Consider the following 15,382-nt stretch of genomic DNA (forward strand, 5'->3'; position numbering starts at 1 on the left):
TGTGGAGTTGAGCTGGGGTCACATTCCAGGGCTCACCTGCAGCTGAACCCAAAGCTCCGACGCCTCCGCCCTCCCCCAAGATCCAGCCCCATCCACCCCGCACTCCCCCACCCGCTCCTGCTCCTGTCTCTGGAGGCTTAGCTGCTCCTTTTTATAGCTCCCGCTCACCCTAAAGTTAGCCAGGAATGCAGAGGCCGTCGTCCCAGGCACTCCCTCGACTCCAGTTACCAGAAGGTCGCAGTAATGGGAGGCCACCGTGCCAGGGTGCCTGCCCCAAACTCTGACCACGCAAGTCACTCTAAGCAACACAGACACTTTGATCCTCTGTATTTTCTTCAGATATAAAAAGCCCAGAACGTGCATTTTCCGAAGCGCTGGAGGCACCCGCCTGACTCCTCGGAAAGCCCTAGAAAAGCCGTCCCTTGTTGCAGAGGGTCATCTGGGTCGTTAAAAAAAACGAAAGCCTGCCACTTCCAACCGCCAGCTTGGTTTTCATTTTTCATTTTTCTTTTCGCCTTTGGGGTTGGGAAACGTGCAGCTCAGAGGACAACCCGCGGGAGACAGTTCTCTGCTCCCACCGCGGGGTGCGGGCTTGTTAATAAAGCTTTGTCCCTCACTCTGGAGTTCTCCGTGCAACCTCGCGTGGCGGGGTCGGGGGCGAGGGGTGGGGGGCTGGCACTGTTCCTCCACTGCAGCATTTCGCACACGCCCGCCAGCCTCCTTCATCTGCCAGGGTGGCCAGGGTCCAGCCCTCCCAGGGGTCCAAGGCCGTGACAGTGGCTACTTCTTGTTTGCTTTTTGAGACAGGGTTTCTCTGCCTAGCCCTGGCTGTCCTGGAACTCTGTAGATCAGGCTGGCCTCGGACTCATAGTGACCCACCTGCCTCTGCCTCCCAAATGCTGGGATTAAAGGCGTGCACCACCACCTGGCTCGGAAGGTGGCTTGCTCCTCTTACACATCTTTCTCCTCAGCCCTTGCTGCCCTGCAGTCCAGCACCTTGCCCACCACCCCATCAGTCCCTGCCCCTCCTTCGCATCTATCCCTTTCTACATTATCCCAGGTCATATCTCCTGGGGCCTCCCAATTTCACTGCTAGGGCTGGGAAACGATGCACACAAATGTCAGTTAGGCTACTCTTAAGTCTTGACCTCTCCACAGTCTGGTAGGTTTCGGGGCAAAGCAATACTGTCTCTAGAAGGCTCCTCACTTATGCATTTTTCTCTTTAAAAGATTTCTTTTATTATTTTCAAGTATGTGTGTGTGTGTGTGCATTGTGTGTGTGTGTGGGGGGGGTTAGGGAGCAATATGCACACGTGCATGCCGACTGAGGCCAGAGGCATGGCGTCCCCTGGAGCTGCAGTTATAAGCAGCTTTGAGTCACCAATGTGGGTGCTGGGAACCAATCGCTTCTGCAGGAGCCCAATGCAGTCTTAACTCCAGTTCTGGGGGATCCAACGCCCTCTTCTGGTCTCCACAGGTCCTGTTATGTATGTGGTGCATATACATTCAGGCACCAGATATATATAACTGAATAAATAAACAATATTTTAAAATTACAGTCTCCCTTAGGCCTATTTCCCTCCCAGTTATTTCCTCTTAAAGGCCAAATTCTCCAAAACAATGATCATAGTTTTTGCCAACTTCTGAGCATCTTCTACCTTCAATTAAGCCAAATGCTACTTCCTTCCTCCCCCGCTTCACAGGAAATACGCTGGCCCGAGGGTCCCTGTGACATCTGGAGGAGTTACCCGAGTGGACTCTTCTCAGTATGTTACCTTCCTTAACACCGCTGCAATGTTTGAAGTGGCCCAAAGCTGTCCCCTTACAGCCGGCTCCCCTAGAGAGAAGACACTGCCCTCTCCTGGCTGGTGGCGCCATCTGCTGGTATTCCTGGTGTTATACTCGACTTGTTTTCTCTCTATTCCTCTCCCTGGGGTCTTGAGCTCCTCCAAGGCTGGCATCCCGGCCAGATGGGTAAAGAGATAGTCAAGTCATCTAGACAAATAGCAACCCCTACGTCTTTGCTCTACTGTGTGAAAAACCCCACACTGAAGTCAGCATGATGACACCCACAGACTTCTGGGAGAAGCAAACAAAAATTTTCCTCCATGCAAATCTCCACAACCCAAGGCCCCGAGGACACCAGTGTCAAGGAATTCCTCTCCATGCTGAGCTAGCTCACTGAAACATGAGTAACATGCCTGCGGCTGACATTGTACTTACTATGCATGCTTTCTCCCCAGTACTGGGGGAATAAGGGATGGATGTCCACTTTCAACACTATAATTCAAGACAGTGAGACAAGATCTATCCACTCCAATAAGGTGGGAAAGGGATGGATCTCTGTTTGCATGTTTGCAGTTGACATGATTATGTAGAAACTTCCAAGGAATTTATTTCTAAAAACAAATAAATCTAGAATAATGGGGTGAGGCCCACTGACACCTGGTGTATGACTTCTGATCTCTGGGGCTGTGAGAGGACAAACTTCTTCTGTTTGTTTATTTATTTTAGAGGACAGATATCACTAAATCGCAGCAGTCTTGGCTACTGGCTCCCTGGGAGTCAGTTTTCTACCCTGGCCTCAGCACTTTATAAAATGTATTTATTTACGTATTTTTTGTAATGTATGAGCGCTCTGTCTGCATGTACACCTACTGGCCAGAAGGGGGCATCAGATCCCATTATAGATGGCTGTGAGCCATCATGCACCATGCGGTTGCTGGGAATTGAACTCAGGACCCCTGGAGGCACAGTCAATGTTCTTAACCACCGAACCATCTCTCCAGCCCGTGGCCTCAGCACTTCTAAAAATTATCACTACACCACTATGTTTTCACCTGCACATTGCAGGAACCCCAACCAGATGTCAGACAAATAGAAGTTTGATTCTTTGTCATCGCGAGTTGATAACTCTGGCTCGGCTGCACAGAGATTTCTTGGGACCCAGGCCGCTTCCACCTCTGCTCTGCCAGGCTCAACAATGCTGCCGTTTGCTCTCTCCCTGTGTTTGCTGCCTCCTGATTGCTGTTACCACAACCCTGGACGTGAAAATTGAACGAGGACAGGAACGACCGGAGAGAACACCCTCGGAGGGTAAACAGCTTGCTCTGCAAGCCTGACAACCTGAGTCCGAGCCTCAGATCCCACGATGGAAGGAGAGAAATGATTCTCAGAACCGTGTGGTGGCATGCATGTGTGTGTGGTGTGTGTGTGTGTGTGTGTGTGTGCATGCACACACAAAGTAACCATAACTAAAATTAAAATTTAAAAACCATAAATAGAAATGTTAAAGACATATAAAGGAGAAAGGGAGTACTGTATTAGGGTTCTCCAGGGAAACAGAACAGAGAATTTATGTATATTAAAAGGGGATTTATTAGAATGACTCACAGGCTGTGGGCTGGCTAGTCCAACATGGGCTGTCTCCTGATGGAAAGGTCAGGAATATGGTAGTTCTTCCATCCACGAGGCTGGGTGCCTCAGCTGGTTTTCACTCTGTGTTGGAACCAGAAAGAAGTGGACTCTAATACCATCGAAGGAATGCCCCAGCAGCTTGCCAGAAGGAATGAGGGCAAGCAGACAAAAAAGCAAAAGCATCCTTCTTCCACGGCCTTTTATGTGAGCTGCTACCAGAAGGTGTGGCCCAGATTTAGGGTGGGTCTTCTCACCAGCGGAAGCTAACAGGTTGGGTTAGAAGTGGCTATTTTCTGTCCTGGGTACCCACCACCCCTCTTAAAGTGGATCAGAGATTAAATGTGGCATTCAGAGACTGGTTGGAACCTTCTTGGGCCAAAGATACAACCAGTTTCAAATCCAGTTAGTCATTTTCCAAATGTCCAACAGAGTCAATTCTTTGCATTTTTAAACTATGAGCTAAGGGAAAAACTCTCTATCCCTTAACCTTGAAGTGACTTTCCCTCAGCCCTTCGTGGTTGTGTTAGAAAGGCAAGAGCTCTGCCAGGCTGAGGCCCCTGCCAACTCTGCCAGGGAACAGAGATGCCCACTCACGGCTGTGGTTGATAGGACCGCTCTTACTATTTCCCTCATTTTGACTGGGATAGCTCTGGACAGGGAGCTGGCGGACCAGCTCTATCACCTCAGTCTTCATGTTAAGCTGTGTGAACCCCAAGTGTCCCTTGTCTTCCCAGGCCTCAGTGTCCTTGTCTGTAAAATGGGAAGGTCAGATACTCTCTGAGGTCCCTGGCAGCTCGGCCTTGGCATTTCCGATTCTTCCCAGAGCTTGGAGTCACAGATGTAAAAATGACCTCTGTTTAGGTAAGCTAAGCAGCTGGAATACCTGTGCCACACGGCATCTTTGCCAATTACCAGGTGTCACCTGGCTCCTCCTCTGTGTGCAGACACCTGGCGAGCTCTCTCAAGTGGGTGGCTGTTGAAGCTGGGCCTTGAACCCTGAGGCACTTCTGCTGAGCCTGAAGCCATGTGGCTGGTCTTTCTCCTCCTGCTGTGGCTGGGCCCTGTGATCCCCAAACGAAAGACAGGTAAGGAGCTGAGCTGAGACCTGTTTCCGAGGAGGTCAAGGAGACCCTGCATTTGTTCTCATCCACTCAGCCGTTCTCTATCATTAGTTTCTGGTGAGATATGCCACCTCTGGATATACTACATTCTCTGTCACTGGCCAGACCATGCCAGATGTAACGTCTCTGTGTGTCCGTCCACATGATGTCTCTGCGGCAAGCTTCACGTCGGGTTGGGGAGACATGGAGTCTTCAGAGGCGGCTGTGGTGTGTACAGTTTTGGTGGAGAGGGTGAGGGATCAGGAGGGATAATAAGTGTGACAAGCTCAGGTCCGGATTAACAGCAGCCTGGCCCATCAGTCATTGACTAAAATGTACCTTGGAAATGCAGCAGGAAATTCAGTAAAGGTGTATTTCCCAGAACTTTTGGGGAAGGCTAGTGGATGTTGTGGGTAGGCAACCTTCTTGAGCATACTTTAAACAGCATGCAAAGGGCCACGCTATAAGATGGGCTTATAAACAACAACAACAACAACAACAAAAACATTTCTGAGGCCGGGCAGTGGTGGCGCATGCCTTTAATCCCAGCACTCGGGAGGCAGAGGCAGGCGAATCTCTGTGAGTTCGAGGCCAGCCTGGTCTCCAAAGTGAGTTCCAGGAAAGGCACAAAGCTACACAGAGAAACCCTGTCTCGAAAAACCAAAAAAAAAAAAAAAAACATTTCTGGGTGAGCATGGCCTGAGTTGGGGGTTGGAGCCAGATCATGGGGGGCCCTGGAGGACTGGGAGGTACTGCTCAGTACTCCCTTCCACACCCTGTAACACCCTCACCTTCTGTAGAAAACCGCCAAACTTTGCTTTGGAGGGGGCCAAGCCAGCTGCCCTTGGGTTCTTCCCATTTTCAGACAGGGTCTCACTAAGTTACCCAGGCTGGCTTGAGCTCAGTCTGTAGTCCCAGCAACCCTTGAAGGTGAGGTCCTCTTTCCCCAGTCTCCAAGGAGCTGGGATTACTTGCCATCAGTATCTGATGATACCTATGCTTGTTTTGAGACAAGGTCTCTCTATATAGCTCTGGCTGTCTCAGAACTCACTACATAGACCAGGCTCGAACTCACCGAGACCCACCTGCCTCTGCCTCCCGAGTGCTGGAATTAAAGGCATGCGCCGCTGCTGCCGCCGCCGCCGCCGTCGCCGGCGCCGCCGCCGCCACCACCACCCAGTCACAATGTTTGATTTTTTTTTAACTCACTCTTTTTCTCCTTTTTTCCCCTTCCTTCCTTTAAGATTTTATTTTTATCTATGTGTATGTCTGTATGTCTATGTGTGTGGATATACATGTGAGTGAGTGCAGGTGCCCACAGAAGCATGAGACCCCCCTGGATTTGGAGTTACAGTCAGTTATGAGCTGCTTGATGTGGAAGCTGGGAACCAAATTCAAATTCAAGACCTCTGGAAGAGCAATAAGTGCTCTTAACCACTGAAACATCTCTCTAGACTGCCCACATGCTCATGTGTGCTTTCTCTCTCTCTCTCTCTCTCTCTCTCTCTCTCTCTCTCTCTCTCTCTCTCTCTCTCTCTTCCCCCCCCCTCTCTCTCTCGTTCCCATGTGGTCCAAGTCAGTCTTAAACTCAGGCTCTTCTATCCTCAGCTTCCTGGGTACTAGGATTATAGACGTGTGTCTCACGCCCAATCAACCTTTCCATGTCCCCAGTGAGCTACATTTCCAGCTCCTGAACACCATCACAGTAATGAGCTAGTTCTTTAGCAGTCCGGGGAGGCCTGGGTTCATTTGTCTTTTTAGTTATAAAGAGGTCTTATGATGACATTTTCAAACACATTTCATTTCGTCGATCGTCATCCCCCCCCCTCCCGCCCCCCCCCCCCCCTGCTCCCGGTCTCCCTCCTATGAGTCCCTTCCTCTTCTCACTGTCCCCTGCTTTCCTGTCACAGATATTTTTCTTCCCATTCATTATTCTCTCTTTCCTCCCCCCCACCCCATGGTACACTTTCTCAGTTTCAAGGATAGCACACCACACACACACACACACACACACACACACACACACACGTGCGCGCACACACACACCGTGCACATACATAATCACTAAAATCTAGGTTCAGCACAGAGGAGAAAAAACATGGTGTCAGTCTTTCTGAGTCTGAGATTCTTCACTTAGCTTAGCATTCTCCAGTTCCATGTATTCTCCCAAAAATGTCGTGCCTTTTCCTCTACTGCGGCAGGAAGGCTGGGTTCAAGTGTGATCTTGATATGTAAGAACATTTCCTTCTAGTGGATTGGGAAGGGTCGGATGCCCCAAGCTGACGGCATCGCATAAGAAGCAGGTGCAGGCAGGGTGTTCAGAGGCTAACAGACTTGGGTGGCACACACAACAGGCACCTGTGTCAGTGACACTCGTGGGTGCAAGGTGGCGGGGAAGCCAGGAAGAGGGAAAGTCAGGCCAGTGCCTCTTCTCCCTCTTTGGGCCACCTCAGGCACGGCCTTGGGTACATATCTCCATCTACAGAATGAGAGCCTCTCGCTAGATCAGGGACTTTCAGGCGTTTCTGGGCCCAGTCCATAGTTAAAACCACGAGTCATCCTGTGACCTAGTTTATTCATACATGTAGTTAAGACAATCTTGAAAGCAAATTCTTCTTGTTATAGATAAGGTATGTAGGCCTATTTAATTCGATTTAACTCAGTTTGGTACCATCCCATCCCACCTCATCCTGTCCTATCCCACTAAAGTAAACATTGGTAACATTGAATTGACCTCTGATTCATAAACAAGGCCAAGCCTAACTTGGATGGCTTCTCCCAATCTTCTCTCTCCAGCTGATTCTTGGTCTTGGATGCCAGACCAGGTACTTGGGAAGAGGGGTGATGTAAGAGTGGAAACAGTCTGCTCCCTGAGCTGTCTGTGCGGTGGGAGCCAAGGCAAGCTCAGAGGCTGCCAGCCCAGCCCCGGCTCACCTTGAGACGTCCTCGGCCACCACGATCCCATCCGATCCTTTCATCAGACTCCTATTTTCACAACACCTTCACCGGCCTTGCATCCTTTCAAAGGCCTGCTTCTGTTAAACCTGTCAACGCTGGACTGGACGTCCTCAGGTTTATCCTTAAACAAGGCCCTAGGCAGGTGCTGAGCTAACAGGAATCACCTGAGAAGGAGAGAGAAAAGAGCATTAAGATATCTGGGGCCCGTTCTCGTGAACCAGACTCTGCGGTAACTTTTCCTCATCCCTCCTACCCGCCCATGCTTTGTTTTTTCCCCGCCTCTTAAAAACGATGTGTATTTGTGGGTTACTAAGCAGATAGCCACTGAGTCGAGCAACTTAGGGAAATGATGAGGAAAAGAACAGCCAAAACTTACTTGTGAGAACGGCGTGGATATCTTCCTCTTACAGCCGTTCCTTTCCAAGCGTCACAGTTTTAGGTCTGTGAGCCATCTTGAATTACCTTTATGTATACGGCGCGAGGCAGGACCCCATTCTCTTGCATGTGCGCATCAGTTGTTCCCACACCCTGTCTTTTTAATGTCTCTTTTCCCTCAGGCAGTTGTGCCCAGCCCCAGCCTCTCTGCTGCCCGGGGACAGATTACCACTGCAAGAGAGGAAGCTGCTATTGTGATGAATTCTGCCGTGAGCTCTCGGACTGCTGCTCAGATCACAGGGCCCTCTGCAACCCCGGTGACCTGCACGCAGGCTCCCTTCCACCCATGGCACGGATGGATGCTGTAACAGACAGAGGCAAGCCTGTCCTTTTGATGGTGGCCGTGATGTGGACTGGTTACGTCCCGTCCCTGTTAATTCTGTAGTTCTGGAAGTCTATGCATTTCATGCCAAAGTGTCCACATAGTCCTTTCAGCTTGGCTTCTCCCAGGCACCTTTCTGCCCACTGCTCTTCTCCAAGCCTTTTTTAGATCCCACGGGGGAGAGTCTGAGCTATTGGTGGTGAGGCCTAGGGTAGGGGAATGTGGTGGGCCACATCGTCTCTTGCTGTGCGCATGCCTCTGGGCCTGCTCAGAGACTTCTGAGCAGAAAGGAGCCCACAGGGAGGTGTCCGGGATGGTGAACAGCAGAGGGGTGGTGTCCGGGACGGTGAACAGCAGGATGGGGAGGTGTCTGGGATGGGAACAGCTGGGAGGCATGAATGAAGATGCAGACCGGGCTTTCACACTGTGTTTCAGCCACTCACACTCCCAAGGTGGTGCTGCAGTTGGTGCTGAGGATGAGGGGCCCAGTCGACTCAGCCAGCAGCACTCAAGATTGGGTGCAAAGCGTGGTGAGTACCTGGGAGGGTCCTTGACTGGGGCTGGGTGGTAACCTGCTCCCGCCTCTCTGGACTTCTAGGCCCCCAAGTAGGGAAGGGGAGGGGAGGGGAGAGGAGAGGAGGGGAGGGAAGGGAAGGGTCCTTTGAGTTAGGGCAGAGCGCCCTATTTGAACCTCATATCATTTTCATGTGTCATAAACTTTCCCTTTTTTCTTAAAAATACACAAAACCGGGGGCTGGCGAGATGACTCAGTGGTTAAGAGCAACTGGCTGCTCTTCCAAGGGACCCAGGTTCAAGTCCCAGAACTCACATGACAGCTCACAACTGTGTGTAACTCAAGTTCCAGGGGGATCCACGGCTTCACACAGACGTACATGCAGGCAGAACACCCATACACATAAAACAAAGATGAATATTTTTAAAAAAAGAAAAATGCACGAAACATTCCTAGCTTACAAGCTGTACAGGAACAGGCAGTGTGCCAAATTCACTGACTTGTGTTCTAAACTCTCCTCTGCCCCCCTCTTTCCTTCTGTGTCCTGGCCCCAAAGTGCTCGCACCGCACAGAAGGACACACCTCACCGTTATACAAGAGGATGGGGTGTGGGGGTCCTGGCTCCTGTCCTTGCTACCTGGGGGACCCGACTTGGGTCCTCTAGCTGCTGAGCCTGTTTGCTCTTCTGGGTCCTAGAGCCTGCCCGGCTGGGCAGAGGTGGCAAGTCATGGAGAGAGCAAATATGGAAGGGCATGGTTCTTGCTGGCACAGGAGATGGTTAGAACATGAGACCACGTGTGTCAGCGAGAGAGCGGACCGGCTTTGTTGCTCACTTAGGTTCTGCAGCTCCTCCACAGCAGCCTCCCCAGAAGGCCACTCTCCGTGACGGTGAAGGGAATCAGGAAGGGAGCCTGACTCCTCCTGAGGCTCCTCCTCCAGCCGGGCCAGCAGGACACATGGAACCGCCACCACCTGCCGTTGGTTGGGGACAATATGACTGCCAGTCCAGGGATGCCTGCCATCCTGGGAGCCCCCACCCACATTGGCTTAGCCCGGGGAAAACAGAAACCTGGAATTGTTATCAACACATCTAAAAAAAAAAGTGCATAGAATTAGCCATTATAGAAACTACAAAACACACCCAGCTCAGAGTGTTATTCATTGTGTTGACATGATGACATGCATGTACAATTACAATGTGTAGGTGTGTGTAGATGCATATGTGTATTGAAAGGATGATAAATGGCACTGGTTACCTCGCCGCGAAAAGGCCTGGCAGCAGAGCGCTTTATTAGGAGGAAACGGGGGTTTGGGAGTGTGAGGGTGGGGTGTGGGGGTGTGGGAGGGTGGGAGGGGGTAGGGAGTGGAGGAAGAACCAGGCCTGGGAAAGAGCACGTGCGTGTGGAGGTCAGAGAGAAAGATGGGGTGGGGAGAGAGCAGAGAGAGAGAGGGTGGGGTCTGTGTCTGGCTTTTTAAGGGCTCCTGGTGAAGTGGACTTATGGAGCTACACCACGCATGCGCTGATTGCGTGACCACACGGCTCGCATGTATCCGCCCGTGCTCACTGATGACGTAAGACGCAAGACCCTTTGCTGAACTCCTGAACTGCGCATGTGCGGTCATGTAGCTGGAGTGCGGGCAGGATTCTAACGTATATGTAGTACAATATAACAATGACTTGAAAGTAGAAAATCAGGGAGCTGGGGGTGTCGCTCAGTTAATAGAGTGTTTGCCAAGCATGTGCAAAACCCCATGGTCAGTGCTCAGCACCCCTGAAGTCAGGTATGGTGGCACACACCCGTTATCCTAGCACTAGAGATGGAGGAGGTAGAAGCAGGTAGATCAGATGTTCAAGGCTATCCTTGGCTATATAATGAATATAAGGCCAGCCTAGGCTACACTTATGTACACACATCTTTAAAAAAAAAAAAAAAGCAGAAAATAAGAACCCAAACCAATAACCTTTAGTTAAGTAACCCACCCTCTCTTCCTCATATTCTTTCCTGGGCCACTCAACCTTCTGGATCTCAGCCACAGGGTCATCTTTCACTTCTCTCTGCCAATGGCCTTCTTCTAATGCCATGTCACATCGTCCCATCCTTCCTATTCTAGTCCCGTGGCTACCGTCTAGGGTCAGCGGCTCCTTCCCAGTGCTCTTCTGGCCAGATCGCGTCACCAAAGCTCTGGTGTGTGGCCAGTTTCCTGTCCAGAGGCCATCCGTGGGTTTCCATCCTCTACACGACAATGGCGAAAGTCCTGGGCCTGGCCTGCCACAACCCAGCTCAGTACACAGTTCCAGCTTTATCCCTTGTTAATCCCCTTCACTGCTCTGGGCTGCAGCAGGACAGAATCACCCATTCTCCCCGCCCACGCCTCGCTCTAGGCCTCTGCTAAGCTGAACACGGTTTCTGGGCAACTGATTGCAGCAAGGATCCCCGTTGGCGTAGAGCCCAGCTCTTGGCTAATGGTTTTGCGTTGGCTTGGTTTCTCCGAGTGATTTATTTAGGAACATAACCCCAAGGATTAGGGTAAGGAAAGTGAAACAGGAATGAAGGGAGGGCTGGGACAAAGACCTGCCCTCCAGTCTACTCTACTAACTCTGGTTACTTCACCTGTGGGATCTTTCTAAGAGGCCTTGGGAAACCTGTCTGAAAGGCATCTATCTGGTGACAGATCAGTATGCCTGTCCCCTTCCCCATGGGTTACAGGTTGGCCTCTGGAGTCCTGGAAATAGATATTCAAAACATGCAATGAATAACAACTTTACGAGGACTAGTGAAAAACTGGAATCGACCCAAACCCAAACATCCATCAAGAAGAAAATGGCCAGAGAATCATTACCATGGTGGGTTATTACCATGGAGAACCGCCCACCATCAAAAGGACAAAGCGTTGCAATACACAAGAGCTCCCATGAGACTTGCAGACATAATGTTAAATGGAAGAAGCCAGGTACTGAAAAGTGTGTGCACGGTCCCGTTTCCATGTGGTTCAGAACCAGAACCCCTCTATGGTGGCAGGGGAGGCAAATGCTTACAGCTGGCAGGAGAATCCTGATGGAAGAGGCTGTATGTTATTATTTTGTGTGGATTTGGCGATGGAGCCAAAGGCCTCATGCATGCTAGGCGAGCTCTCTGCCACTAAGCTGTACCCTCAACTCAGTTTTCAACGTTTACTTTAAGGCAAGGTCTTACTAAGTTTCCCAGGCAGGCATTTAGCTCATGCTAGTCCAGACCAATCTTGAATTTGCAATCCTCATGCGCCAGCTTCCAGAGATGTTCCTTGCACACTGTCTGTCCTTGCGCAACATGCAGAACTTGTGGGATCCTCTCAGAACCCCACAGGTGGCATGACGAAGACGTGTGTGTAGATGCGTGTGCACGTGTACGAACATTCATTTGGAGGCCAGAGGACAATCTCGGGTGGCGTCTTCAGGGACACACACCGTCTACTTCCTTTGAGACAGGATCTCTCGTTGGCCTGGAGCTCACCCATTAGGCTAGCCTGGCTGTCCAGTCAGTTCCAAGGATCCGTCTGTCTTTGTCTCCTCGGCTCTGGGATTGCAAAGCACATATCACCACACTGGCCGTTTTCCTGTGGGTCCTGGAGATCAGGCTACAGCCCCCCTCATCTTGGAGGCAAGTATTCCACTCACCAAGCTATCTGCCTAGTCCTGCATGAAGGGTTTTTTTTTTTTTTTTTTTTTAAGTGAAAATGTTGGGGATCGGACAATATCATATCCTAACCTACCTGGTTAAAACAGAGCCCCTTAAAAAAACACAGTGTTAGCACAATTTCCTGCTATTCTGTCTGCCTTGGAGACAGACTGTCCATCCCGTGAGCATAATAAAGCTCACAGCTGCTTTCACCGTTTTCCCATTGCAGCCCAAAGCTCCGTGCCCTTTGCTAAGTTTGGTATATAAACATTTTGCTCTGGCTGTTCAGCGAGCTGCTTATAATGAGCACACCCAAGTGCGCTTGTAATTAAAGTCTGATCCTTTCTTGGGTGATATGCAAGCCCCAACTCCGAGACCCAAGTTGGGAGAAGGAGAAGGTACCTACACAAGAAACCCAGACCAACTCAGCTGTGGCCTGTGGAGCTAAGGGTCAGCTCCATGTCTGGCACACAGACAGCTTTGCATTTCCAGGACATTTTACGGTGAGTCAGTTAGGCCCTTGTCCCAAGTCAGAATCACCCCCACAATATGCCCTGGTTTTGTGGGGGACAGAGCATGGGTGAGCAGAACCTAAATGGTGCCGATGGCCCTGGATCCTTCCTGATGTCCAGGATGAGTCTGCACGGGTCCCTGTCTCCACCCTGACATCTCACAGTGATCGAGTCGGATTGATCTCTGGTGCTACTTTCAAAACATGTCCGTAACCAGAGAGCTTTCACAGGCCTCCCTTCCCCAGCATCCCGCGTCATGCCTACGCTGGGGCGAAAGCCACCTAACTCTTAGTCTTCACGCTGTTCTCAACCCAGCTGCCAGGGTTCCCAATGCCTGGCCTTCTAAAACCCGACTTAGGACCCATCGCTCGGCTCAGAGCTCTCTTGCTTGCCAAGTTACAAGTGGCAGGGTGCCATTGTCTTAGACAAGGTTCCCGAGCGAGCGAGGCCAGCAGACCAAATGGAGTCACTTTAGTTTCACATCCCTGAAGCTATGTCATCTGAACTTAGAAATCAGAAGAGGTCAATTGCCCACTTTTGAGAACAGGTGAGGAAATGCCTTCGGTTTAACTCTTACCAAAAAACCAAAACAAAAGAAACTAAGAAAAAGAGGCCTGATATTAACCAGTAATTAATTCACCATCTTTTTCTCTGTTCACACCTTACCGGGAAAGTAGCTTTGAAGTCACCAAGTCTCTATTTGTTTTCCACTTTTCCTTTTTCTTGCAGTGCTGGGGGTGACCCCCACCCAGCCCCTGTCCCCCCACTTTTTTGTGCTCGTCTGTTCTTTATTGCTCTTTGTCAGCTCAGCTCACCAGAAGGAAAGCTCATCCTGTTTTGTGGAAGGAAGCCACCGGAACTCTGTTGTAATTAGTATTTTGATAGAGGAAAGCCTCGGCTAGCCAGGAGATCCCCATTACCCTCCCCGGCCGTTCTGCCGTCCCCACGGCCACGTCTTCAACTCCTGTGACTCCAGTGGCTCCTTGGTGCCCACAAACCTTCCCGCTTTGACCTCTCTCTAGCTGTTCCTACCGCCTCTCCTCACTTGTTCAGTACGGCAACCTGCACACACACACACACACACACACACACACACACACACACACACACACACACACATCCTGTGAACACCCCGGTGCTCTCCATTGCTCACAAATCCACCTATTGCGGCAGCAATGTTTGTTGCTCACCCTCTTCAGGAGTTAGCTCCCGAGGGCAGGCTCTGTCTGTTTTCCTCTATGATAGTGTTATCTCAAGAGCGGAGAGCAATGTCTGGCATCTGGAAGCCTCTGCTCGCTAAGGTTGTAACACTTGTGCCCACTCAGGGTGAGTGCTGAGCTGGGCTGCAGAGATGGTCCAAGACCTTTCTAGTGAAGTCTGTGATGGCCCTCGGAGGCACCAGCCATCAGCCCAGGCTTGCAAGTGACCCTGGATCCAGAAGAAACCGAAGATCTTCTTAGGGGTTTGTTTGTTTTTTCTCTTTATGCACAAGTATGCAGAGTGGTTGACGGTTTCAAGTGAAAAGGAAACGGAGTGGGGGAATTCCTTGTTGGGGTGAAAAATCTACTTGTCAGTAGATTAAGCTCAGAGGCAGGGAGGGACCTACCTGCTCCTGGAATGAGGAAGCCCCTGGCCCAGCAGGGGTGGGCAGGAGAGCGGAGGAGTGTCTTCCTGCTGTGTTCCCTCCATCGACATGTAAGGAGAGTTTCACATGGGGTCATGGCAACGCGGCGAGGTCTCCCGAAGTCCAGGTCACTACAGGGACCTGCTCCTCTCTCCGCCTGCTTAAAGGGTGGAGAGCTGAGTTTGAGTGGGGAAATAGAAGAGGCTCCACCAACACACCGTGTTCCTGGGACTGGTCCCAAGACGCTCAACTCCACATGGCAAGTTGCTCCACACAGACGCCATCAGCGCCTTCCGAAGAGGCCGACACATGCCTTCTAACTCTTCCTCCTAGATCTCACAGCCTGTCACCTCAGTGTGGAGTACAGCTCTAGACGACAGTACAGTGACCCATATCCAGCAGCAAATCCTGGACTGCCAGACCCAAGAGCCCTCAGAGCTCTTCTTGACTAAGGCCCAGAGTGGGCAAGCTCTTTGTCTAAGGTTGCACAGTTTCTTACCCACCATGAAGGGCAGAGCTGGAAACAGGACAGATATTTTGATACAGTTTTAAACTTCTTTCTAGTTCCTACTTTTGTGATTCTGTGACACCCACCACGTCTGCTCCGTCTGCTCCTTCTGCTCCGTCCCGGGCTACTTTCATCCAAAAGCACTTACTTAAAATTCTCAAGGAATCTTGTTTGGCCACAGGTGTGGCCACAGGAGCCTTTGGCCTTGGTCCTTGAGGGATGAGTCCCCTCTGTTTCAGGGGAGGCACATTGGAAATACAGTCTGTAACTCCACTGTTAAGTGTCCCTACTCATCTCTCTCACATTGGCTCTCCTCCCCAGGCCCTTGGACCCAGA

The 15,382-nt window shown here is 50.8% G+C and overlaps 1 protein-coding gene and 1 long non-coding RNA gene across 2 annotated transcripts; one reads left to right on the top strand and one right to left on the bottom strand.

Moving 5' to 3' along the window:
* Positions 1-4,401: 4,401 nt before the first annotated feature.
* On the bottom strand, positions 4,402-8,048 carry LOC119088796. Its single transcript, XR_005092524.1, has 3 exons — positions 7,852-8,048; positions 7,452-7,639; positions 4,402-4,478 (listed from the first exon to the last, which is right to left on the bottom strand). It is a non-coding gene; the product is annotated as an uncharacterized LOC119088796 (long non-coding RNA).
* LOC114685402 (somatomedin-B and thrombospondin type-1 domain-containing protein-like) lies at positions 4,442-10,048 on the top strand. Its single transcript, XM_028860066.2, has 4 exons — positions 4,442-4,502; positions 8,033-8,227; positions 8,668-8,762; positions 9,584-10,048. Exons 1-4 carry the CDS (start codon positions 4,442-4,444, stop codon positions 9,659-9,661), a joined length of 429 nt encoding a protein of 142 aa, XP_028715899.1. The 3' UTR covers positions 9,662-10,048.
* The last annotated feature ends 5,334 nt before the right edge of the window (positions 10,049-15,382 follow it).

The sequence above is a fragment of the Peromyscus leucopus genome, chromosome 12 (assembly GCF_004664715.2).
Source record: "Peromyscus leucopus breed LL Stock chromosome 12, UCI_PerLeu_2.1, whole genome shotgun sequence".
Taxonomy (NCBI): Eukaryota; Metazoa; Chordata; class Mammalia; order Rodentia; family Cricetidae; genus Peromyscus; species Peromyscus leucopus.

Coding starts and splice junctions, on each gene's coding strand:
- LOC114685402 (XM_028860066.2), top strand. CDS start 4,442: ATGTGGCTGGTCTTTCTCCTCCTGCTGTGGCTGGGCCCTGTGATCCCC. Junction 4,503..8,032: donor GATCCCCAAACGAAAGACAG/GTAAGGAGCTGA, acceptor CTTTTCCCTCAG/GCAGTTGTGCCCAGCCCCAG. Junction 8,228..8,667: donor GGATGCTGTAACAGACAGAG/GCAAGCCTGTCC, acceptor ACTGTGTTTCAG/CCACTCACACTCCCAAGGTG.